Here is a 23,230-nt window from a genome sequence, read left to right as displayed (position 1 = left end):
GATGGCCTCTATTCTGCTCTTGTTTAGAAGAGGTTTGAAGCCTGGGTTTTATCCAAGCCTTTGGGGAGGAATAGGGAAACTCCTTCTTCATCATATTTGCCATTTAAAAAAAAAAAAACATTATTGATTTTATGTTATTTATTTTATTTTTTATTGAAAATTTTTAAATTTTACAAAACAATACAGTTCCCTTCCCTGAGCCCCCCCAACCCTCCCATACCCTCCCCCGACCTTCCCAGAGCTGAATACAGGCTTAATTAAAAAAAATTCAAAAAATCTTAAAACAGATATAAACCATTAACAAATCTAAATACATTAATTAAACAAGTTGTGAAATAATTAACAATAATATATGTATAAAAAGACAAAAATACAAGGAAATACAAGAAAATAGGAAGAAAGAAAAAAAGAAAAAAAGAAAAAAGAAAAATAAGAAAAGAAAAAAAAGGGAAAGTCTATAAAATCTATAAAATATCTTAAATTTTAAATATAAGTTATTGAAAAGCTAAATAATATTTTTTTATATCCAACCTATATTGTATAAAGTCTATCCATTTTTTCCATACCAAAAAATACTTCTCTTGCGATTGGTCTTTCAAGAAAGCTGAAATCTTTGCCATTTCTGCCAAATAAGAAACTTTAAAAAACCTCTTGCAAGGTAGGCAAAGATTCCTTCTTCCAACATTGCCCTACTAACAACCTTGCCGCTGTAATTAAATTTAACATCAATATAGTCTCTTTAGTATCACAATTAGAAACAATACCTAACAAAAACAATTGTGGGGTAAATTTTACCCTTCTTCTAAAAATTCTTTGGATATTCCACCATATCTTAATCCAAAAAGCTTTTATATTTTTACATGACCACCAGATATGATAATAAGTAGCATCCGAACATCCACATCTCCAACATTTAGGCTGTAAGTCAGGATACATACGAGACATTTTTTGTGGATCAAGGTGCCATCTATAAAACATTTTGTAAAAATTTTCCCTTAAATTTTGGGCTTGTGTAAATTTAACATTCCTCACCCAAATAATTTCCCAGGTATCTAATAGAACCGATTCATCAAAATTTTGTGTCCATTTAACCATACATTCTTTAACTAATTCTGCTTCTAAATCCAGTTCTACTAACACCCCATAGATTCTCTTAATATGGGTTCGTCTTTGATCTTTTATTTGTTTTAATAAATTCTCATCTTCTCTAAGCAAACCCACGTTACAATCTATCTTCCACCTCTCCACTATTTGTCTATAATGAAACCATGAGTAAATAATATTTTCTTGTATTAAATCTTCCAACGATTTTAAATATTCCATCTTTGACTTTGGTTAGTACACAACCTGGGGATCTTCCTGGACTCATAGCTCCTGCATGAAGAACAGATGTCAACTGTTGCTAGGAAGGCCTTGGACATAATTCCATTTGGTGCATCAGTTGTGCTCTCTCTTAGATTGTGGGGCTATTCAGACAATCACTCATTCCCTAGATACCATACAGCTTGATTACTGCATTGTTGTCTACATGGGGATGCCATAGGAGAACACCCAGAATCATCAGCTAGTCCAGAATGTGATGGTGTGGGTATAATGGGCATGTCTTGGTATGCCCAATTAACACCTTTACTTTAAAAGCTGCACTGGTTGTCAATTGCTTCTGGGTGTGATTCAAGGTCCTAGTTGTTACATTTAAAGCCCTTATAGAATGGTCATGTTCACATGAGAGACAGCCTTCCATAACATCTCCCTGGACGACCTGAAAGTTTGGTCAAATGGTTCCTTATGTTAAACAATCTCCTCTTTCATTGTACTCTGTAAGATCTCTACAGTAGCACCTACTCTCTGGAACAATGTTATGTCAAGATCTAGATGGCCTCTATTCTGCTCTTGTTTAGAAGAGGTTTGAAGCCTGGGTTTTATCCAAGCCTTTGGGGAGGAATAGGGAAACTCCTTCTTCATCATATTTGCCATTTAAAAAACAAAAACCATTATTGATTTTATGTTATTTATTTTATTTTTATGAGCTACCCAGAGCCATTGAGAATTAGATGGCATACAAATTCAATTTATTGTTGTTTTTGTTATTTATATTCTAAATATGATAAAATTAGTATAGAGATTAGATATACAGTATTCATACTATAACCAACAAAATAAGCAAAGGACATTTATTCTAAAAACTAATTTATTGCATAGTTAGTTTAATTATGATGATGTCCCAAAGGTCAGTTTCCCAATGGCACCATCACTTTATGTAAAAAAGTCCCCTGACTAGTCATTACTTTGGTTCACAAAGTACATTCATAACTGAACCAACTCAGATGTCAGCAGAAATTATGCTCCTTGAGAGGAATAGGATCTGATCCTTTGCAAATGCCAAAATTGAAAATAATTCTAAACTTCAAAAAGTAGGAAATTTCTAGAAAAAGTCATCAACAATATCAATAATGGCAAGTATTACCATTTTCCTTTATCCTAGCTATTTCCGCCATATATTTACCCCAATTTCATCAAATAAGGTGAAAGCTTCTATTAAATGTTTGTAGACCAAACCATTTCCTTTAAATATAGATTAAGAACTACAGATAGTCTACAGAAATTATACTATTTGCAATTAGGGTCAAATGTGGGGAATCATTAATTTGTAACTAGGCAAAGTCTCACAGATTGTAGTTGCCTACTTTTACCATGAAAATATGTTCCCAGTCCATTGCAATAAGTACTGTATCAATAGAAGGGAATATATGCAGTTTAGGGATGAAATATGTAGTCCTTGGTGTTTGGGAAATAAGGTAGCACTTTACTTTTCAACAAATTCAAAGCAACAGTAGAAACTGAAACATTATTTCCATCTATAATGACTAGTAATTCTGCAATAAAGTATATAAGTCTATTTATAACTAACTATCACATGTATGTGATTAGGAGAAGGGGAGGAAGAATTACTGTCATCAATTGAAATAACTTTTGATTAGAACCAAATAATCTTTCCTGACAAGGAAATTTTCTCCAAGTGAAAATAAAACTCAATGAAAGAGTCTACTCAGTTGTCTATTCTACAATTTTAAAATAAAATAAGAAATAGAATTATAGCTAAAACAAAGTTTTTTCCCCCATTCTTATCATGTGACCTGGGCAAGTAGAAGTCAGATTAAATTGCTTTGGGGATGATTCAACTCACATTTCACAAATGACTGAGGAACTTTTTTACACTCCTCCTCTTTCTGCTTTTTTGTTAGAATGGTGTGTAAGCAATAATTAGTACTTTCAAACAACCTTCTGTCATTTCTTCTGAAGAGGCAGGTTTTCTGAAAAGATTTCTAAACAAATAATCACATTAGCACTCTCTTTACCTTCTTAAGAGTTGAATTCTGGGGTAATTCAGAACAGTCTACTTCTTCATACAACATAACATATTCTTATTCCTTTATCTCATTATGTAGTGTGTGTGTGTGTGTGTGTGTGTGTGTGTGTGTGTGTATACACAATAGAGTAGCTGGATTACATAACACAGAGACAGTACATTGATTAACCTGAACAATCTAAGATAATCCTTCATACTTTAGTTCTTCTAAAAAATTGAATTTGAGTTCATTTTATTATGGCTTAGCATTTCCTGAAGGAAAGATGGATCTAATGATAATCAGGAAAATCTGGTTTCTCTATATTAAAGAGAATGACAATTTTTCCACATTTTATTGTATCCATATTGTTTGTGAATTACTGTATAAACATATAATGTCATTAGATGTTAATTTTCTTGCTGAATTAAGAAAAGTTGTCTCATATACAAAAATCACAATTTTATGCAAATATACTAATATTTAATGTAAAACTATTTACTTCTCTAGAACACCAGCATCAACAGTATTGAAATAAAGAACAAGACAGCCATAATAGAGTTCATCCTGGTTGGTCTATCAGCAACAACATACATTCAGATCATTCTCTTCTGCATATTTGTAACTATCTATGTTACAGCCCTAAGTGCCAACTTCATCCTCATCCTCACCATATGGACTTTCAGGAAACTCCACACACCCATGTATTTTTTCATTGTCAATTTGTCCTTAGTGAATGTATTCTCTATTTCAATTACAATACCTAAATTGCTCCAGAGTCTCTTGACTGGAAGGAAGACCATCTCATTTCATGGTTGCCTTACTCAGGCCTATATGTTTATATGGGCTGTAGGGACAGAACTTCTACACCTCTCCTTTATGGCTTTTGATCGCTATGCTGCTATCTGTCACCCTTTACAGTATCCCATGATCATGAGGAAGGAAGTGTGTGCTTGCATAGCTATTGGAGTGTGGATGGTAGGTCTAGTTAATACTTCAACTCATTCTGGATTGTTGAATCAGCTGTCATTTTGTAACTCCAATGTTATCAATCATTTCTTTTGTGACCTTCCCCCTTTATTGCATCTCTCATGTTCAGATCCAACTCTAAATGTCTTTGTCTTATCTGCTTCAGATTGGATATTAGGAGTTGGTTGTTGTGGGTTCACTTTAACATCTTATTTTTTTATAATAAGAACAATCTGCAGAATCCGTTCCACTGAAGGGAAGAAGAAAGCATTCTCCACTTGTTCCTCACATTTTATTATAGTCAGTATTTTTTACTCTTCTGTAATCTATACTTATATCAGGCCATATTCAGCCTACTCTCCAGAACAAGATAAGATTGTTGCTCTCCTTTATTCAGTGGTAACTCCTCTTGGTAATCCAGTCATATATTCACTGAGAAACAAGGATTTTAAGGAAGGATTGAAAACACTTACAGGAAGAATCCGGCTGCTCAGTAGGCTTCAATACTGAGAAAACAAAAATACGTTAACAAAACTACCTAATAGAAGCCAACACATTCTACATAAATAGAACAGTTTTTCATTTTATACATTTGTATCTCTAAATTCTACTATTCTATTCTATTCTGTTGTCCATATATAATGACTGTATTTATTTCTCTATATGTGGATTTAATAATTCTGAAACTAAGTAAATACTGGGAAAAACTTATAGATGCTTAATATTTTTCTCTATGTTTGAAATATAGAGCTCTGCGTATGATTTCACTCAAAAGGGATCCTCACGAATATACAGTCATTTATGCCTATGGTTTTTCCTACTTAGATTTCTAGTGAAAGTGCCATGCTTACCACAAAGTATCATCTGAGTTGGGGTAGCAGGTTTCAGAATGCATATCTTGTGTCCTTATGGTATGTACTCCAGTATTAATAAACACTGAGTAGGAAGCTTATATTTATTGTATATTCAAAAACATCAACAAACCTCTTCTTGAACTGTTTTGTGCCTTCATGTTTTAAAATTGTATTTAGATAGTAAACAATATAAATTGCCAGATTGTACAAAATGATTTAATTTATGAAAAATAAAAATGTTTCTTTCAATTATATTTATTTATTCAATTCAGATAATATATTTTTATTCAGAAGTTGTCAATGAAGTTTGGTGACAAAATATTATATCAATATCAATCTTTGTTTGACTCAGATATTTTAAAGGTATGGATATGTCCTCACTGTTAATTAATTCCAGGTTGCTTCTCTCCTTGATTAGTTACTATCCATTGTTTCTTGTCTTCCCTTCTGGGGTTTTGGAAAATAAATTGACCCCTCCTCCTTGTCGCAACCTCTCAAATGCTGGAATACTGCTATCATGTCCCCCCCTAGTCCTTATTTTCTGTAGATTGGCCTCTGTTTATACAATCAAAGATTGTATTAGCTTTTTTGGCTGCTTCCACACACTGCTGACTCATGTTTAAGTGATTGTCTATTAGGACTCCAAAGTCCCTCTTACAATTACTGTTTTTGAGCCAGTTTTTACCTAATCTGTACTTGTACCTTTGACTTTCTCTGCCCAGGAAAAAGTCAGGTGTAAAACCTTGCCTTTCTCCACATTAGAAAAATCGGATCACAAACCCAAACTCTGGCTCAGATACGTAGACGACACCTTCATAATCTGGCCACATGGGAAAGAAAAACTGGACAACTTCCTCACACACCTCAACAGCCTACACCCCAAAATACAGTTCACCATGGAAACAGAAGCTAACAACCAACTTCCCTTCCTGGATGTCTTAGTCTACAAGAAATCCAATGGCTCCCTAGGACACACCATCTACCAGAAGAAAACACACACAAACCGCTATCTGCATGCTCTCTCACACCACCACCCAGCACAGATCAACTCTGTAGCCAAGACACTCATCTCCAGAACAAAACGCTTAGCTGACGAACAACACCTAAAAACCGAACTACACACTCTCACCAATGTACTAACATCCAATGGATTCCAAAGAAATAAGATTACAAACCTAATCCAAAAAGAAACCCCCACTAAAATCCAAGACAAAGAACAAGAAAACGGCAAAGCCCTCCTCCCATACATAAAAGGCACCACAGACAGAATCAGTAAGATCCTCCATAAACACAACATCAAAACAGCATTCTGCACAAACAAAAAAAAAATATCCACCATCCTTAGAAACACCAAAGATAAAATTGAATTAGAAAATCAAGAAGTATACGAAATCCCATGCACCACTTGTCCCACCACATACATTGGACAAACCAACAGAAGAATAAGCGCACGCATTGAAGAACATAAGAACTCAGTCAAAAAAGAGGAACCAACATCTTCCCTGGTCCAACACCTTAAAGACACAGGACATGAAATTGACTTTAAAAATACCAGAACCATTGCCAAAAGTGAACATTTTAATAACAGAATAATCAGAGAAGCCATCAAGATAGAAAAACGCCCATACAGCATGAACAAGCGAGATGATACCTCCCGCCTACCAGCCATTTGGAAACCCGCCCTTATTGACAAATGACTCCCTAACACAAAAAATGATACCAGACCCACACTCACAAAACCCACACAGGATGTCACCACCACACATCCACGCAAAAAGCAAATCCAAAGCCACACCGATGATGAGGCACGACCACAAACCAGAAGCCAGACCACAGCTGCATCATTAGCCACTTTAAACCCCTCCAACCCATACATGAAGCAAACTGACACCCTCCATGAAGATGAGACACGACCACAAACGCGAAGCTTTCGTTGCCTAACGTGCCTCCTGTACACTGTCCAGGTCTCACTAGCATACATCAGGGTAGTTAGCACTGCTGCCTGGTAAACTTTAAGCTTAGTAGCAAGGCTTATTCCACAGCAGTCCCACACGTTAGTCCACAATCTGCCAAATGCAGAACTTGCCTTGGCAATTCTATAGTTGACCTCATTGTCAATTGTCACTGCACGGGAGAGGGTACTACCAAGGTACGTAAATTGGTCCACTGCTTGCAGCTTTTGTCGCTTTACTATGATGGTAGGCTCTTGATATTGGGCTTTTGGAACTGGCTGGTATATCACTTCAGTTGTCTTCATGTTGATGAAGAGGCAAAGTTATCACAAGCAGCTGCGAATTTGTCCATGCTGGATATAGATATAGATATACAGATAGAGATATACAGATAGATAGATAGATAGATAGATAGATAGATAGATAGACAGACAGACAGACAGACAGACAGACAGACAGACAGACAGACATGTAAGTGTGTGTGTTTGTGTCTGTTTGTCTGACTGGGTGGCTGACTGGCTATTGGTTTCGACAATTGAAGAAGATTCTCTTGCTTTTTTTTTCTACCTGTATTTGCCACAGCATTATGAGGAAGCTGTTTAATCCAGATGTTTAATCCAGTATACTTCACATACTATTTTCTGCTTTTTTAATCACATAGCTTTTGTAGACTTTTGATACCAGCAGGTTATTATTCCAAAGATGGATGGAAAATTTCACAATTGGTAAAACAAAACTTCAACAGCTGTATTACCATTACACCAAGGTGAGTGCTGGTGGTGGTAATGCTGGTGGTAATGGAAATAGTTATGATGATGCAATCTCACTATTAGGATTCCTAAGATATTGCAAGTGAGCTTAGATGTCAGAAAAGAATAAAATTCTTGAAGAAATGAAAAAAAAAGATGGCTAATAACACCACTTTTCTTTGGAGTTGTACCATAAAATTATATATCAATGGAAAGATAATTTAGATAAGATGATAAGATAAGACAAGACAAGACAAGACCAACTGAAAATGTCTGCTCATAGAGCTTCCGGTGGCATTGTTCTGTGCCGATGGCGGCTACTTTGTAGCTGTCCACCTGAGATCGTGTAAAAGCTGCGGTGAAAGCGAACATCAGCTGTCCCGTGGTTTGAAGCTTCTCTCCCGGGCAAAGGGAGAGAGGTGAGTTTTTTGCCTTGTGGATAGTGGTAGAACCACTAAGATCTCGAGATCTTTTTTCGGGATTGAAGGTGAGCTCCCACGGAGTCCTAGGCATTTCTCCACAACTCAGACGTCTTTGTCCCTTTTTGTTTTGGGACGAAGCAAGATGCAGCTTCCACCTCCGCAACTTATGTGAACTGGTGAGCTAATTTTGAATGCGGACAGAGCTGATCAGGGGAATGGATACATATAACGACAAGAAAGGATCTTCTACTTTCTTCAAGCAAGCTAAACTACCAAAGGCTTTTTTTGAAATGAAAGAAGATTTGGAATTGAAAGATATTTGGCGGGAATGTAATATGGATGAGAGGGACTTTACTTTTTTTCTAATAGGAACCAATCATTTTCAAGAATTGACTTTTTTATTACTATGAATTTATATTTTAGTGTTAAAAATGTAAAAAATTTTCCAAGGACACTTACTGATCATAGTCCTGTATGGTTGGAATTAATTCTGAGAAGGAGGAAAGAAGATCTTGGAGGTTGAATGAAAATTTATTTAGACATGAGGTGAATGTATTGAAGCTTAGAGAACATTTAAAGGAATTTTTTACTTTAAATATGTTTAAGGGAACTTCAATGGCAATGGTGTGGGATGCTAGTAAGGCTTATATGCGGGAGGTTTTGATTCAAATGAATAATTCTTATAGGCAAAAACAAATGCAAAAATGTAAAGATTTGGAGGAGGAGATTAAGATAAAAGAAAAAGCATTAATTATGAATCCTTCGGATAAGAATGTAAAGGCTTCCATAAATTTGCTTAAATCACAATTTAATATGTTGATGGCTGACCAGGTTGCAACTAACTTACATTTTATGAGACATAATACATTTTGTAATGCAAATAAACCGGGCAGGTGGTTAGCTTATCAATTAAGGAAGAAACAGAGATCGAGAGTTATAGATAAAATAAATTATAATGGCAAGGTGGCTTTTCAGAAAGAATTGATAAAAAAAATGTTTTTTAGATTTTTACACAAAATTATATATGGGTCAGAAGGTTCAGAGTTTGGAGATAGATAAATACCTACAAGATGCTCATTTTCCTAGATTAACAAATGATCAAAGAGATGAGATTAATGGGTTTATTACCTCATAGGAAATTATTAAGGCAATTAAACAATTAAAAGTTGGTAAAGCACCTGGTATGGATGGATTGACATCAATTTATTATAAAACTTTAAGTGATGAGATGATTGAGCCTTTAAAGGAACTCTTTAATAGTATTTTATTGGGTTTAGAGATACCTTTATCTTGGAGAAGGGCTTTCATATCTTTGATTCCAAAAGAGGATCAAGATCTTACTTTACCTAAAAATTATAGACCTATATCTCTTTTGAATATAGATTATAAAAAATTTTCAAAAATTTTAGCGAATAGACTTATGATTGTATTGAATCAAATTATACATACTGATCAGAATGGCTTTATAACTGGGAGGTATATGAAGAATAATGTTAGACAAATTATTAATTTAATAGAATATTTGGATAAAAATAATCAGATTCCTGTAGGTCTGATTTTTTTAGATGCTGAAAAAGCCTTTGATCAGTTAAATTGGCAATTTATGTTGAGGTTGGTTGAAGAAATGAATTTTGGGGATAAAATTTTGCAAGCTTTTAGAGGTATTTATCAAAAACAATCAGCGCAACTTATAATTAATGGCGGTTTATCTGAGGTTTTTCAAATTGAAAAGAGTACAAGACAGGGATGTCCATTGTCCCCGTTGTTGTTTGTTTTAACATTAGAGATTTTGTTGATTAAAATTCGTGAATCATCTAAAATAAAGGGAATAATGATTAATAAGAAAGATTATAAATTAAGAGCTTTTGCAGATGATTTGGTTGTTATTTTGTCTCAACCAACTGGTTCAGTAGTAGAGTTGTTACAGATTATAAATTAGTATGGACAAGTTTCTGGTCTTAAAGTTAATAATAATGACTAAAATTTTAACAAAAAATATGTCTAATTTGGATAAGGAGATGTTAGTTAATTTGACAGGTTTTGAAATTGTAAAAAAGGTAAAATACTTAGGGGTTTATATATCTGTTTCTAATGCAAAACTTTATAAAAATAATTATGAAATGTTATGGCTTAAAATGCAGAAGGATTTGAATGATTGGAAAAAATTGCAATTATCTTTGTTAGGGAGAATTGCTGCAGTTAAAATGAATGTTCTGCCAAAATTTCTTTTCTTGTTTAAAATGATACCTATCTTAAAGAAAGAGGTAAATTTAGAAGAATGGCAGAGGGGTATTAATAGATTCATTTGGGCTGGGAAAAAACCAAGAGTTAAGCTTAAAATTATTCAAGATGTTCGAGAGAGAGGTGGACTCAAGTTGCCAAATTTAAAATTGTATTATGATGCGGTGGTTTTAACTTTGATTAGTGATTGGGTTAACTTAACAAATTCAGATATACTTCTTTTGGAAGGATGGGATTTATTATTTGGCTGGCATGCGTATTTAATTTATAATAAAAAGATGGATAGGGTTTTTAAATCCCATGTCTTAAGAATTACTTTATTGCGTGAAATATTATAGATTAAATTTTAGAATACCATTGTGGGGAATTCCTGGGCACGCTATAGAAGCGATAAGGAAAGGAGTGAAAATGGATAGGATTTCTTACAAGCAATTACTTAAGTGGGAACGGAATAAGTGGCAATTAAAATCAATGGAGGAATTAACGCAAGAAAATATTATCTATTCTTGGTTTCAGTATAGGCAGTTATTAGAAAGATGGAGTATAGATCAAAAAGTGGGTTTTATTATGGAAGATGTGAATTTGGTGAAAAAAATTAAAGACCAAAATCAAGCCCACATAAAAAGAGTTTATAATGTTTTAGTGGAATTGGATTCAGAAACAGAATTAGTTAAGGATTGTATGGTTAAGTGGGCTCAAAACTTTGAAGAGCCGATTCCATTAGACACATGGGAGATAATTTGGGTGAGGAATGTTACATTTACCCAAGCTCAAAATTTGCGAGAAATTTTTTATAAAATGCTTTATAGATGGCACCTTGATCCACAAAAGATGTCTCGCATGTATCCCAATTTACAGCCCAAATGTTGGAGATGTGGTAGTTTAGATGCAACGTATTATCATATTTGGTGGTCATGTAGAAATATAAAGGCTTTTTGGATTAAGATTTGGTGGAACATTCAAAAAAATTTTAATAGAAGGATAAAATTTACACCACAATTATTTTTGTTAGGTATTATTGAAGATTGTGATAGTAAAGAGATTATTTTAATGTTGAATTTTATTACAGTGGCAAGGTTATTGATTGGGCAATATTGGAAGAAAGATTCCTTTAAGATGGTTTCTTAAAGTTTCTTAAAGATTCCTTTAAGATGGTTTCTTAAAGTTTCTTATTTATCAGAAATGGCTAAAATTTCGGCTTATCTGAAAGACCGTTCACAAGAGAGATATAATTCTGTGTGGAAAAGATGGGTAAATTTTGTTCAAAACAAATATGGGATTAGAAAGTATTATTTAGCTTTTGAATAATTTATAGTTAAAGTTGTTATGGTTAGATTTGCTGATTTTATTGTATTGGAGTTAAAGTGTTTTCTTAATTTTTTAGGATTTATGTATAGTTGATTGATGTTTATTTAATTTTTATGGTTTTTTTCCCCTGTTCTTTTTAGCTCTGTATTCAGCTCTGGGAAGGGGGGGTTAAGGGAGGGATGGGGGGAGGGAGGGCAGAGGGATTTTATTGTAAAAGTTTATAAAAATTTCAATTAAAATAAAAAGACAAGAGAAGACAAGACAAGACAAGATAAGATAAGAAGATAAGATAAGATAAGATAAGATAAGATAAGATAAGATAACCTTTATTATCATTTTTATACTGTGGGCACAATGACACACATCAAAAATGAAATTTAGTTGCCCACTCTCAAAGTGAAACACATACATGACACACACCTAAACACACTATGAACAACATATGTATAGACCCACATCCCTACATATATGTAGCAATAAATATTAAATATTGTCCATCTTGAATATATAACGGAAGGAGGAAGCAAGGTTAATGCTGTATGGAATGAAATTCTGGCTGAATCTGGATGTTCTGCTGCGGATACCACGAAGCCTCCTCCCAGAAGGTAACAAGAAAAACAGGTTGTGAAGAGGATGTGTAGTGTCCCAGATAATCTTACGGACCCTGCTCAAGCAGCGCTTCTGTGCTATGTCCTGGATGGGAGGGAGGGAACTTCCAATGATCTTTTCGGCCATTCTCACCACTCTCTGCACCGCCTTCCTGTCTGAAGCAGTGATACCTCCAAACCAGACTGTGATGCTGTATGACAGGATGCTCTCGATTGTCTCCCTGTAGAAAGTAGTCAGGATAGGGAAAGGAAGATTTATTTAGTTATTTATTTATGAGACTTATATACCACTTTAAGTGCAAGCACTCTCTAAGCGGTGTACACCAGTAAGCAATGTATATATATATATATTTATATTGCCCCCAACAATCTGGGTCCTCATTTTACCTACCCCGGAAGGATGGAAGGCTGAGTCAACCTTGAGCCGGTGAGATTTGAACTGCTGACCTGCTGAACACAGTCAGCTAAAGATGTGCTTTTCTCATGTGGCACAGAAAATGCAGGCACTGCTGTGCCTGCTTCACCAGTTTCTCACTGTTAAGCGACCAAGTCAGCCTACTTGTTAGCTGCACATCCAGGAATTTGATGCTGGTATCCATCTCCACAGGTGAATCATTTATGCACAGAGAAGTGTGGCTGTGCCTGCCTTTTCTGAAATCAACAATGATCTCTTTGGTTTTTCTGGTATTTAAAACTAGGCTCTTTTCCTTACACCAGTTCACCAACCCTTCAACCTCCTTGCGGTAAGCTTCTATCTTATTATCCTGAATAAGGCCCACTACTGTTGTATCATCTGCAAACTTCACAATATGGTTGGTAGCAAACCTAGCACAACAGTCATGGGTCAACAGGGTGAATAGCGGTGGACTTAAGACATAGCCCTGAGGAGAATCTGTGCTCAAGAAAATGATATTAGAGGTATTTGTTCCAACTCGCACATATTAGGGCTTGTTGGTAAGAAAATCAAGAATCCAGTTGAACAAAGGAGTGTTTAAGCCTAAAAGCCCCAGTTTGTCTACTAGATGCTGGGGAATGATTGTGTTAAATGCTGAACTGAAGTCGACAAACAGCAAACGACATGAGTATTTCTTTCCTGTAAGTGCTTCAGGCTCACATGGAGAACGGAAGAAATAGTATCCTCCGTAGAGCGATTTGGTCGGTAGGCAAACTGAAGCAGGTCAAAAGCTGGTGGGAGTCTAGATACAATAGTGTCCTTTATCAGTTTCTCAAAGCATTTCATAATGGTGGATGTCAGTGCAACCGGACGGTAATCATTGAGGCCTGTAATTGTGGACTTTTTTTGGCACTGGTAAGATGATGTCCATCTTAAAACATGATGGGACCACTGCCTGTTGCAATAAGAGGTTGAAAATATCTGTGAGACCACAAGCCAGCTCTCCTGCACATACATTCCCTGAGGACACGTGCAGGGATGTTATCTGGGCCTGCTGCTTTCTGAATGTTAACTGTCTGCAGTGTTTTCCGGACAGAGGTGACATCAAAGCTTGGCGCTTGTTCATCAGGATAGGGGCACTGCTTTCCTAGCAGGAGTTACATCAAGAATGTAATGCAATAGCTTTTATGAAGGATTTGCTATTAGAATAGCAGTTATAAACAACAAAAGTGAAACACATAGAAAAAAAATGAGATATACAAAAATTATCACCATGTCAGTTAATACTTAGTTGGGTAACCTTTAGCATGAATTACGGCCTTACAATGTCTTCCCATGGAGTGAACCAAGTCCTTTAGTTCTGCAGCTGTTAGAATGTGAAACCAAGATTAAATGATTGCTTCTATTAACTGGGTTTTATTGCTGGGTCGCTTCTGACTAACAAGTTTCTTTAGTCGGCTCCACAGATTTTCAATTGAATTAAGGGGCTATTCCCAGGCCATTCCAGCAGTGGAAGATGATTATCTTGAAACCACTTTTTGCCCACAGAAGTAACATGACATGGAGCTGGATCCTGTTGAAATATAAATGCTTCATTGTCTTGGAAAAGATCATGTGAGGAAGGCTTCAGTTTGGGCTCAAGTATTTCATTAATGTATTTTTGGCCATTTATATTCCCATTAATCACACAAATTCTGCCCACACCTTTTGATGTCATACAACCCCAGATCATAATACTGACTGGGTGTTTCACGGTACATGTAATGCAATCAGGATGCAAATCTTCTCTGATTCTTCTCCTTACGTATTTTATGCCTTCACTACCAAACAGGGAGATCTTGGTCTCATCACTCCAAATAATACTGTCCCATTGTTCCTCTGTCCAGGTAACAGGGGTTTTAGCCCAGTTTAGTCTTTTCAACCTTTGTTTGAGAGATAAAAGTGGAATTTTCGTGAAATTCTAGATTTTAGGCCAAATTCCTGCAGTCTGCGCTGAACAGTCCTTGCACTCAACTTCATATTGCATTGTGCCATTTCATCTTGTATACACCCAGATTATTTTCTTCTGTCACATAGACACAATCTCTTAATTCTTCTATCATCATTTGCTGTTGTTTTGTAGTGGATGAGTCTCCTTATACCGCTTTAAAAACTTAGAAATGCCACATTTGGTTAAGTTTCCACCATTTTTTCTTCTAATTTCTTTATAACTGTAGCCTTGTTCACTTAATAATACTATTTTACATCACTTTCTGGGCAATCAGTCAACTCTTTGCATCATTACTTTAATTTTATTACATTTTACAAGCTCACTAAATGAAAAAAATACAAAAAAACCCCAACCAACTTGATAGTGATCACATAACATACTGACAAATGTCTTCGTCTCAGCTTCAGTACATGACATCAATAACTGAATCCTACTGTGATCTGATTGGCTCATTGCCAAAACAAGATGACACCTGACTGGCTCTCTAAACACTCACGCTCATTGGCTACAATCAGATGAAGGAAAGCTACTTGATATCAACCTAAGCAAGTTGTGCTTCCTTTTTCTGGTTATTTGGCTATAACTTTTCATAGAATACAGATAATTGAACAAACTTTGTTACATTATATTCTTGATTAAATTATCTTTCCATTGATATATAATTTTAATGGTACTACTCCCAAAAAGTGTTGTTATTAGCCATCAAATCTCAAATGTACACTTTTCCCAAAAGGTTTCCACAATTTTGGCTACTACTGTATACCCTGAAACTGAGCAGTGTATAAATTACTCGAAATTGTAGCATATAAAATTAAATAAACAGCTGAATGCACCATGATATATTGGCTCAAAAGAGTTCAATAATGATCAGCTGTAAGCATAAGCATAATAAGAAAAGTGACACCAACTGAAAAAAATGCCATTTTTTTAACACACCCAAAACAATACAGGAATACGGAAATATTTACCTGGTATTAATAGAAGTACTACATTCTCTGCATAAAATAAAGCATTATATGCCTATTCAACATTGAAAGACAATTTCAAAATTCTTGTGAGAAAGGCAAAATCTTTGATAGCTTCTTGAATGAGAAACAAAACATCTTCAAGGAAAAGCAAAATCTACTGTAGTTGCTTCTCCAAAAAGCACCTTTGGATGTTTGATAGCAGCTTTTAAGTTGCAACTTCATCCCAAAAAAATTCAGTATTGATTTAATTAAGCTGGGTCAAATTTTTATAACATTAATAACAATAATAACACCATTGGCTGCCTGGATGCCACTTATTATCGTATTTGGTGGTCGTGTAAAAATATAAAAGCCTTTTGGATTAAGATATGGTGGAATATTCAGAGAATTTTTAGAAAGAGGGTAAAATTTACTCCACAATTGTTTTTGCTTGGTATTATTACTGATTGTGATGCTAAGGAGGTTATATTGATGTTGAATTTGATTACAGCCGCAAGGCTGTTAGTAGGTCAACACTGGAAGAAGGAATCTTTGCCTACTTTGCAAGAGTGGTTTTTTAAAGTATCTTATTTGGCAGAAATGGCAAAGATTTCGGCTTTCTTAAAAGAGCAAATGCAAGAGAATTTTTTTGCTGTATGGGAAAAATGGATAAATTTTATACAATTTAAATTGGATATGAAAAAATATCATTTAGCTTTTTTATAATTTGTACATAAATTCTACTTTTTCTTTTTCTTTTTTTTTGCTTTTCTTTTTAAACACCTTTTCTTTTTAAGGTTTATAATTCTTTTTTCATATATATTTTATTCTTAATTATCGTATAACTTTGTTAATTTCTTTTAATTAAGCCTGTATTCTGCTCTAGGAAGCTCCGGGGGGGAGGGAGGGGTGGTTTGGGAGGGGTTGGGGGAGGGTTGTATTGTTATGTTTTTTTTTCTTTCTTTCTTTGTTGTTGTTGTTGTTGTTGTTATTGTTTTTTTTGTCTTTGTAAAAGTTTTTTAAAATTTTTTTCAATAAAATAATAATAATAATAATAACACCATTAAACAACAGCCGAGGTGGCGCAGCAGTTAGAGTGCAGTACCGCAGGCCACTTTAGCTGACTGTGTTCAGCAGATCAACGGTTCAAATCTCACCGGCTCAAGGTTGACTCAGCCTTCCATCCTTCCGAGGTAGGTAAAATGAGGACCCAGATTGTTGGGGGCAATGTAAATATATATATACATTGCTTACTGGTGTACACCACTTAGAGAGTGCTTGTACTTAAAGCGGTATATAAGTCTCATAAATAAATAAATAAATAAATAAATAAATCTCCTTATTCTGGTCCTTGGGAAGAATTCAGTAAGTGAATTAAAATGCCAAATCCAGTCTAAACATCTGGCTAACTATTCAAAATGGTATCTTCACTGGAATCTTAATACAAAGAACTTCTACATTTAAAATACTTTATCTGGTAAACCTGTGGTAGCTATGTTTCTTATCTTTTCCTATTTTCTTATTTCTGATTCTTGCTATTTTTGGCTGGTCAATAACCAAAATAACATACTTTCAAATAAATCAATTGAATTCATAGGGAAAAAATATTTAATGTGAATGGTCATGGTATATTTGTGCATAAGCCTGTTCTTATATATACAAACACATAAATCTTGCAGTTTCTTCCATTATTTTCTGCTGCAATAATTTCCTTGGATTTCTTTTTCTGTGCCTATGAGTTGTTCTCAAAATTTCAAGTATGCCCATCAGTCCCAAAATATTTAGAGTCATTGTTATAACATATATTGAAACCACTTACAATATATGACAACAATGTCATTAACTTGTTCTTCTTGTATTTTAAACAATTTATAACAAGTCACTTAGCGGTCATTTGAAGTTACAATGGATTCTCCAAAAGGTAATTCTGACCCAGATTTGAAGTTTCCTGACTCCCCCATTGTTCACATGATCTCATTTTGGTTCTTGGAAACTGGCCCACCATTACAGCTGAAATATGTGGTCATGTGACCAAGATTTGCAATATTATTTCCAGGAAACTGGTGCTTATTTCCAGTTCCCAGCAAAAAAAAAAAAAAAATGTCCATTATAGCACTGGGTTCATTTAATAACTGCAGTGCATACTTAAGAAGTGTGGCATTCACTTTATAACTACCCAGTTCACTTAATGACTGTTGTGAAAAAGGTTGTTGAATTGAGCATGGTTATGTGATAACACACTTAAAACTGACATAATTTACAACTATAATTCTGATCTCAATTATTGTCGTAAGTGGAGAACTGCTTGTATTTATCATAGCTTGTTTGTTCTTAGAACTTGAAACTGTCTAAAAATTGCAGGGGCCATGCAGAAAGCACTTTTTTCCCTATGTACATGTGTATGTATAAAGAAAAAAATACATAAATGTCATTGTTGTGCCAAGCCAAGAATTATATTCATCTCATTTATTCTGATTAGAAAAAATGGTAGTTCGGTATTACTAGGTCTGACATTGGATCACTTTCTAAAGAATGCTGTGTCATCCTAACAAGAGTAACAAAGAACCTAAATAATCAAAGTATTAATTAATGTTTATCATTAATTAAAGAAAAAGTTGAATTGTGGGAATACCTCTGATACCATTCAACCCAAACTGAAATTGTTCCTTCAGGACTCTAGATGAAGTCATTGTTGGAATACACTTGGGAAATTGTTTTCTCAGATGCTACCTATATACCGTTATACATATTAATCATGGTACTTCTCATCCATTATTTTTCATAGTATGAATTCTGAGCTCTATACTGTACCATTTTTTAAAAAAATTTGATCCACTGTAAACTGCTAAAGGGCAGGGGCTTTTCTCCATACATAGAGATTAGGTTTCACATTAAACAATAGTATAAATATGAATAAAGACCTAATATATACTTCATACATATTTATATTATAATATAATATCTCTATTACATATTATAGTCTGCTATAGCATAATAATACTAACAAACTTTTCATCCCAATTGCTTAATATCAATTCCTTTTCTAAAGAAAAGACTGCAAAAATGGAAAAGAGATATTTTGACTACCTGTAAGTATATTTCCTTTTAATCCATATAGAATATTTTTAATGAGGCAAGAGGGATTCATATGGCATTTTTTTCTTATATTGATAGACCAATAAAAATAGAATATGAGAAAAGATTTTTAATGTAATGTTAGTTAGCATTCACATGTTTATTACATAGGTAAATAATTTTGTTTCTAAAATGATTATACATTAGATGAGGTTTTATTGTATAATATCCTGTATTGCATCTTTCCCCATAAAATCTCATTATGTGTGGAATGGATTTAGACAACTTTTAGCATGCATATTCCTTTTTCCCTTAAATTCTGTGTCTATGTGGTGTTTTTTGTGTGTGTGTGTGTGCGTGCACGCGTGCCAGCATTCTGTTTTTCCATAAAACCCTTTAAAGAATATAGCTGACTACTGTAGCATTATGCGTGGATTTTCAAGGAGAGAATCCTTAACTGTCTCTATTGAAAATCAATTGAAAATGTATCACAATCAAGCATGTTTAGTTAAAGGAGTAGTTATGTGATGACGACAATTAACTTTCTTTGCCTAGAACCACTTAACTGCTGTGGGCTATATGTCTCATAAGCCTGTCAGCAGGCTCAATGATTTGAAACTTTGGTTGCTGAAATCCAAAGCATCCCAATTGCATATATTTTCTGTAGATGTTAGATAGTTGTAGTTGTATTTTAGGAAGTCCTAGAGAAATATATGGAACTAAATCTGTTGTGATTAACTGCTACCATATTAACATTAGTGAATCTGTTCTATGTATGAGTAAGTGTGCCTTGAACAAATGTTATTATCATATACTTGTTCTCAGCATTAGTACCCAAAACTGATGAATATGATAAAGATGGGTAATTCAAGCACTGATTTTATTTTGGACCTTGCAGTGAATTATAATATATTCTATATTATGGAATATGAAATAGATACTGTAAGTTTTGAATATAGTAAAATATTTTAGTAATCGTTATACTTATAAATAGTTACTTCAATACTGTAACTGAAATCTGAAATATTGTAATCTAATCTTTTTAGAATTAAATTTCACTTTAAAGCAAGTGAAATAAAAATACATAAGAAGATAGGATTATATGTGTTTTGTATCAAAATCTTAATTAAATTATACTGTGTTTTAAATATGAATTAAATGAGACTGATATTTTAAGGTAATTGTCATTGACATTCTTTTGAATCAACAGGTCATGTGAGAAAACTGGAATGAGGAACAAAAGCTGTGTGACCACTTTCATGATGATGGGTCTCTCTGAAAAGCCTAAGCTGCAGTTGATACTCTTCATTCTGTTCCTTGCTGTTTATATTGTTGCCCTCATTGGAAATCTTGCCATCATTGCTGCTATCATTTCCTATCCTAAACTTCACAGGCCAATGTATTTCTTCCTCTTCCACTTGGCTGTGGTAGACATAATCTGCACTTCTGCCATTATTCCCAAGATGCTAGGAAACATAGCAACCTTCAGCAAGGGTATCTCCTACTCTGGCTGTATAGTTCAACTCTATTCCTTCACCTGGTGTTTGGGAGCTGAGATGGTCCTCTTCACCATCATGGCTTATGATCGCTATGTGGCCATATGTCATCCTCTACATTATGCCATCATGATGAGCAAGAAAGTATGCATGGCACTATCTACAGTGGTGATTCTTATAGCTATTAGTAACTCATGGGTGCATACTGGTCTGATTATGAGGCTCAACTTTTGTGGTCCCAATGGTATCAACCACTTCTTTTGTGAGATTCCTCCACTTCTGGCTCTCTCCTGCAGTCCAGTAAGATTAAATGAAGTATGGGTCTTCACAGCAGACATCTTCCTAGCTATGGGAAACTTCTTGCTAACATGCCTATCTTACTGCTTCATTGTTAGAACAATCCTTAAAATCAAGACATCTGAGGGAAAGAAAAAGGCCTTCTCCACGTGTTCATCTCACCTTATTGTTGTGACCTTGTATTACTCTACTGTCATTTATACTTATATACGTCCAGCTTCCAGCTATAACTTTGAAAGAGATAAAGCAGTTGCTGCCCTATACACATTGGTTACACCAGTTTTAAATCCCATAGTTTATTCTCTGAGAAATAATGATGTCAAGGCAGCTCTTAAAAAAGTTTTCTTTATAACATGAGTTAGATATTCAAGTCTCTCCATGTTCTTTCACCAGAAATTCAGTGTTATATTTTGAGTTTTCATTCTTTGCTTTGATTTGTTTTAAGGATGGTACTAATTATAAATGTAAATGTACAGTATTTATTACTTGTTTATCCAACATTTTATGATTTGTAGTTCAATGAATGAACTAACCCTGTTTCAAAGTACTTTTGCAGATGAGATGAAATAGGAGCTTTTTCTCTACAGTATTTGGTGTTGGTCCACACAGATTATTAGCATCAAGAGTTAAAAACAATTGTGTGAATCAATCTTGTGTAGTTTAGAAAAACCAATTTCAAGATTCTTGTTTCCAATGAAGAATTTTGGTTGAGATGAGGGCATGGTTTTCTTGGAATTATTATGGTCCTAAAGAAAACAAACTAATGAAAAGGAATAAACTGAGACAAGGTGGTATAGTAAATATAACAATTGATCTTCTGATCCTACTTATACTTTCTAAATAAGTATGTTGGGTATGAAGACTCTGGAGAAATTGAAAGAAACCCGAAGTAGGTAATCATGGTTTAGAACGTGAAAAAAAAACCCACTATTGATTTGATCAATCATCAGCAAAATTTGAAAAAAATACAATATAAATATAAAATCAAATAGATGAGATAAAATACTAGCATATATCGTTACATTTTTCTGATTTTCTTGAGTCATATTAAAATTCTTTTCTTGATGTTTCTTTGCATATCAGTTTCAAAGAAACTGCATTGTAAAGATATATTCAGTTCATTTAATTGTTAAATTTGTAAACCTTCTAAATAAATAAAATAAAATGTCCTACATTAAACATCCTAATAATACTATTTACCTTAGGCTTTAGAAGTGTGTCTCAATGATGGATTAGTATGAGGAAGTTGTGTAATGAGAAATTGCAGTGTCATTCATTGTTTTTATTAATTCTCCTAACTTTCCTAACTTCTCCTATATCGTTTTAAACTTTAAAACTTCCCACAATCACTGGAACTATAATTCCCACATTTTCCAATCAGTATGGAATGTCTAATTGGAAATTTAGGTGATTGTAATTCCAATAGCTTCTAATAATAATTGTAATTATATTTATAATAGAAGCAGTACTAATAGAACCAGTGTAATTTGCAATATAAATATTATAGCTGTGCTAATTTTAAAAATGCAATGTGCGCATCCAAAATGTATACAGAATAACAGAATAATAAAGTTGGAAAGGATCCTAGGCATGAAATACTATACCATTCAGACAAATGGTTGTCCAATCATCTCCTGTGTTGGACAAATAAAGTTCAGAACTAATAACATTACAAATATGAATGCTTAAAATATGCAAAAACAATAAAAGGGTCAGGTGGAGATGAAAAAAGGATAAATACTGAGAAGTAATGGATAACAGCCAACAATGGTATATGAGATTCTAATTATCATATTTAATGCAATAAAAAAGAGTCTGCTTTTCTGAACCATCCATAGAATTTGAATTGTCTTTAAAGGTAGGTTCTCATAGAAGCCAATATTTGTTGAAGATTTGATGTAATGATATGCATATCTAAACTTAAAATCTCCTTCTTTACATTCAGTGCAGAAGATAACTTGTCTGAAGCTGAAGAAATATATTCCTGATGACTGCTGCTACTTATGCTTCTATAATTAGCAGTAAATCTAGAAGGTTGCCATTATGGATTTGATCCTTCAAAGGAATAGCAACCCCATCCAATATCAGATGAATCTTTCAATCCAGTTCAATGAGTTTCATTCACAGTCTGTTGAGTTTGAGCTGATTAAATTTCAGCAACTTTATCTAAGCATATTCAACAAGAGTTCCAATGATCCCACAGCATTAAAATGTGGAAATGAAATAAAAGTTTATGCAAAACAAAAGTATAGCTGTGTATCATCTGAATAAAGATGAAATGTATCCAAATCTCAATCCAATTATACATGCATCCTTCCTCCCTACCTCTCATAAATATTAAAGAATATAGATAAGATAAAAATTTGGCGTATTCACAATGCAAAAACAATAAATACAGCAGAGCAGAAGATTCTTAAGGTAACCTTCTAATGCTGACATCCCCACAATAGATTGTTAATTAAAGACAAATTAGCTAAAGAGACATTGGTTAAAAATGATCTATATAGTTATTAGGTACATCCATAGCTGGCATGAAAACCCACACATGAATGCTGCTATTCTGCTTCTTATATAAGGACTTATA

At 34.1% G+C, this 23,230-nt stretch overlaps 2 protein-coding genes across 5 annotated transcripts; both read left to right on the top strand.

Moving 5' to 3' along the window:
- The first annotated feature begins 2,450 nt into the window (after positions 1–2,450).
- On the top strand, positions 2,451–5,303 carry LOC120298064 (olfactory receptor 13G1-like). Its single transcript, XM_039321408.1, has 2 exons — positions 2,451–2,522; positions 3,855–5,303. Exons 1-2 carry the CDS (start codon positions 2,451–2,453, stop codon positions 4,821–4,823), a joined length of 1,041 nt encoding a protein of 346 aa, XP_039177342.1. The 3' UTR covers positions 4,824–5,303.
- A 13,271-nt stretch (positions 5,304–18,574) lies between these two features.
- On the top strand, positions 18,575–22,941 carry LOC120298042 (olfactory receptor 13G1-like). 4 transcript variants are annotated; one of them, XM_039321384.1, is made up of 3 exons: positions 18,575–18,867; positions 20,064–20,493; positions 22,592–22,941. In XM_039321384.1, exons 1-3 carry the CDS (start codon positions 18,842–18,844, stop codon positions 22,601–22,603), a joined length of 468 nt encoding a protein of 155 aa, XP_039177318.1. In that variant the 5' UTR covers positions 18,575–18,841; the 3' UTR covers positions 22,604–22,941. The 4 variants fall into 4 exon arrangements, with proteins under 4 accessions (XP_039177318.1, XP_039177317.1, XP_039177316.1 ...); XM_039321383.1 differs by having other exon boundaries at positions 20,064–20,649; XM_039321382.1 differs by having other exon boundaries at positions 20,064–20,664.
- The last annotated feature ends 289 nt before the right edge of the window (positions 22,942–23,230 follow it).

This window comes from Crotalus tigris, unplaced genomic scaffold, assembly GCF_016545835.1.
Source record: "Crotalus tigris isolate CLP2741 ecotype Arizona unplaced genomic scaffold, ASM1654583v1 scf7180000023738.1706062, whole genome shotgun sequence".
In the NCBI taxonomy this organism is placed as follows: Eukaryota; Metazoa; Chordata; class Lepidosauria; order Squamata; family Viperidae; genus Crotalus; species Crotalus tigris.
Note: the sequence above shows the minus strand (reverse complement) of the source record. Positions and strands in the feature narration are given on the sequence as shown.

Bases quoted from the DNA above. Each gene is read 5' to 3' on its own strand.
- LOC120298064 (XM_039321408.1), top strand. From the start codon at position 2,451: ATGGCAAGTATTACCATTTTCCTTTATCCTAGCTATTTCCGCCATATA. The intron at 2,523-3,854 runs GTGAAAGCTTCT...TTACTTCTCTAG, and splicing joins CCCCAATTTCATCAAATAAG to AACACCAGCATCAACAGTAT.
- LOC120298042 (XM_039321381.1), top strand. From the start codon at position 18,842: ATGGAAAAGAGATATTTTGACTACCT. The intron at 18,868-20,063 runs GTAAGTATATTT...TTGAATCAACAG, and splicing joins AAGAGATATTTTGACTACCT to GTCATGTGAGAAAACTGGAA.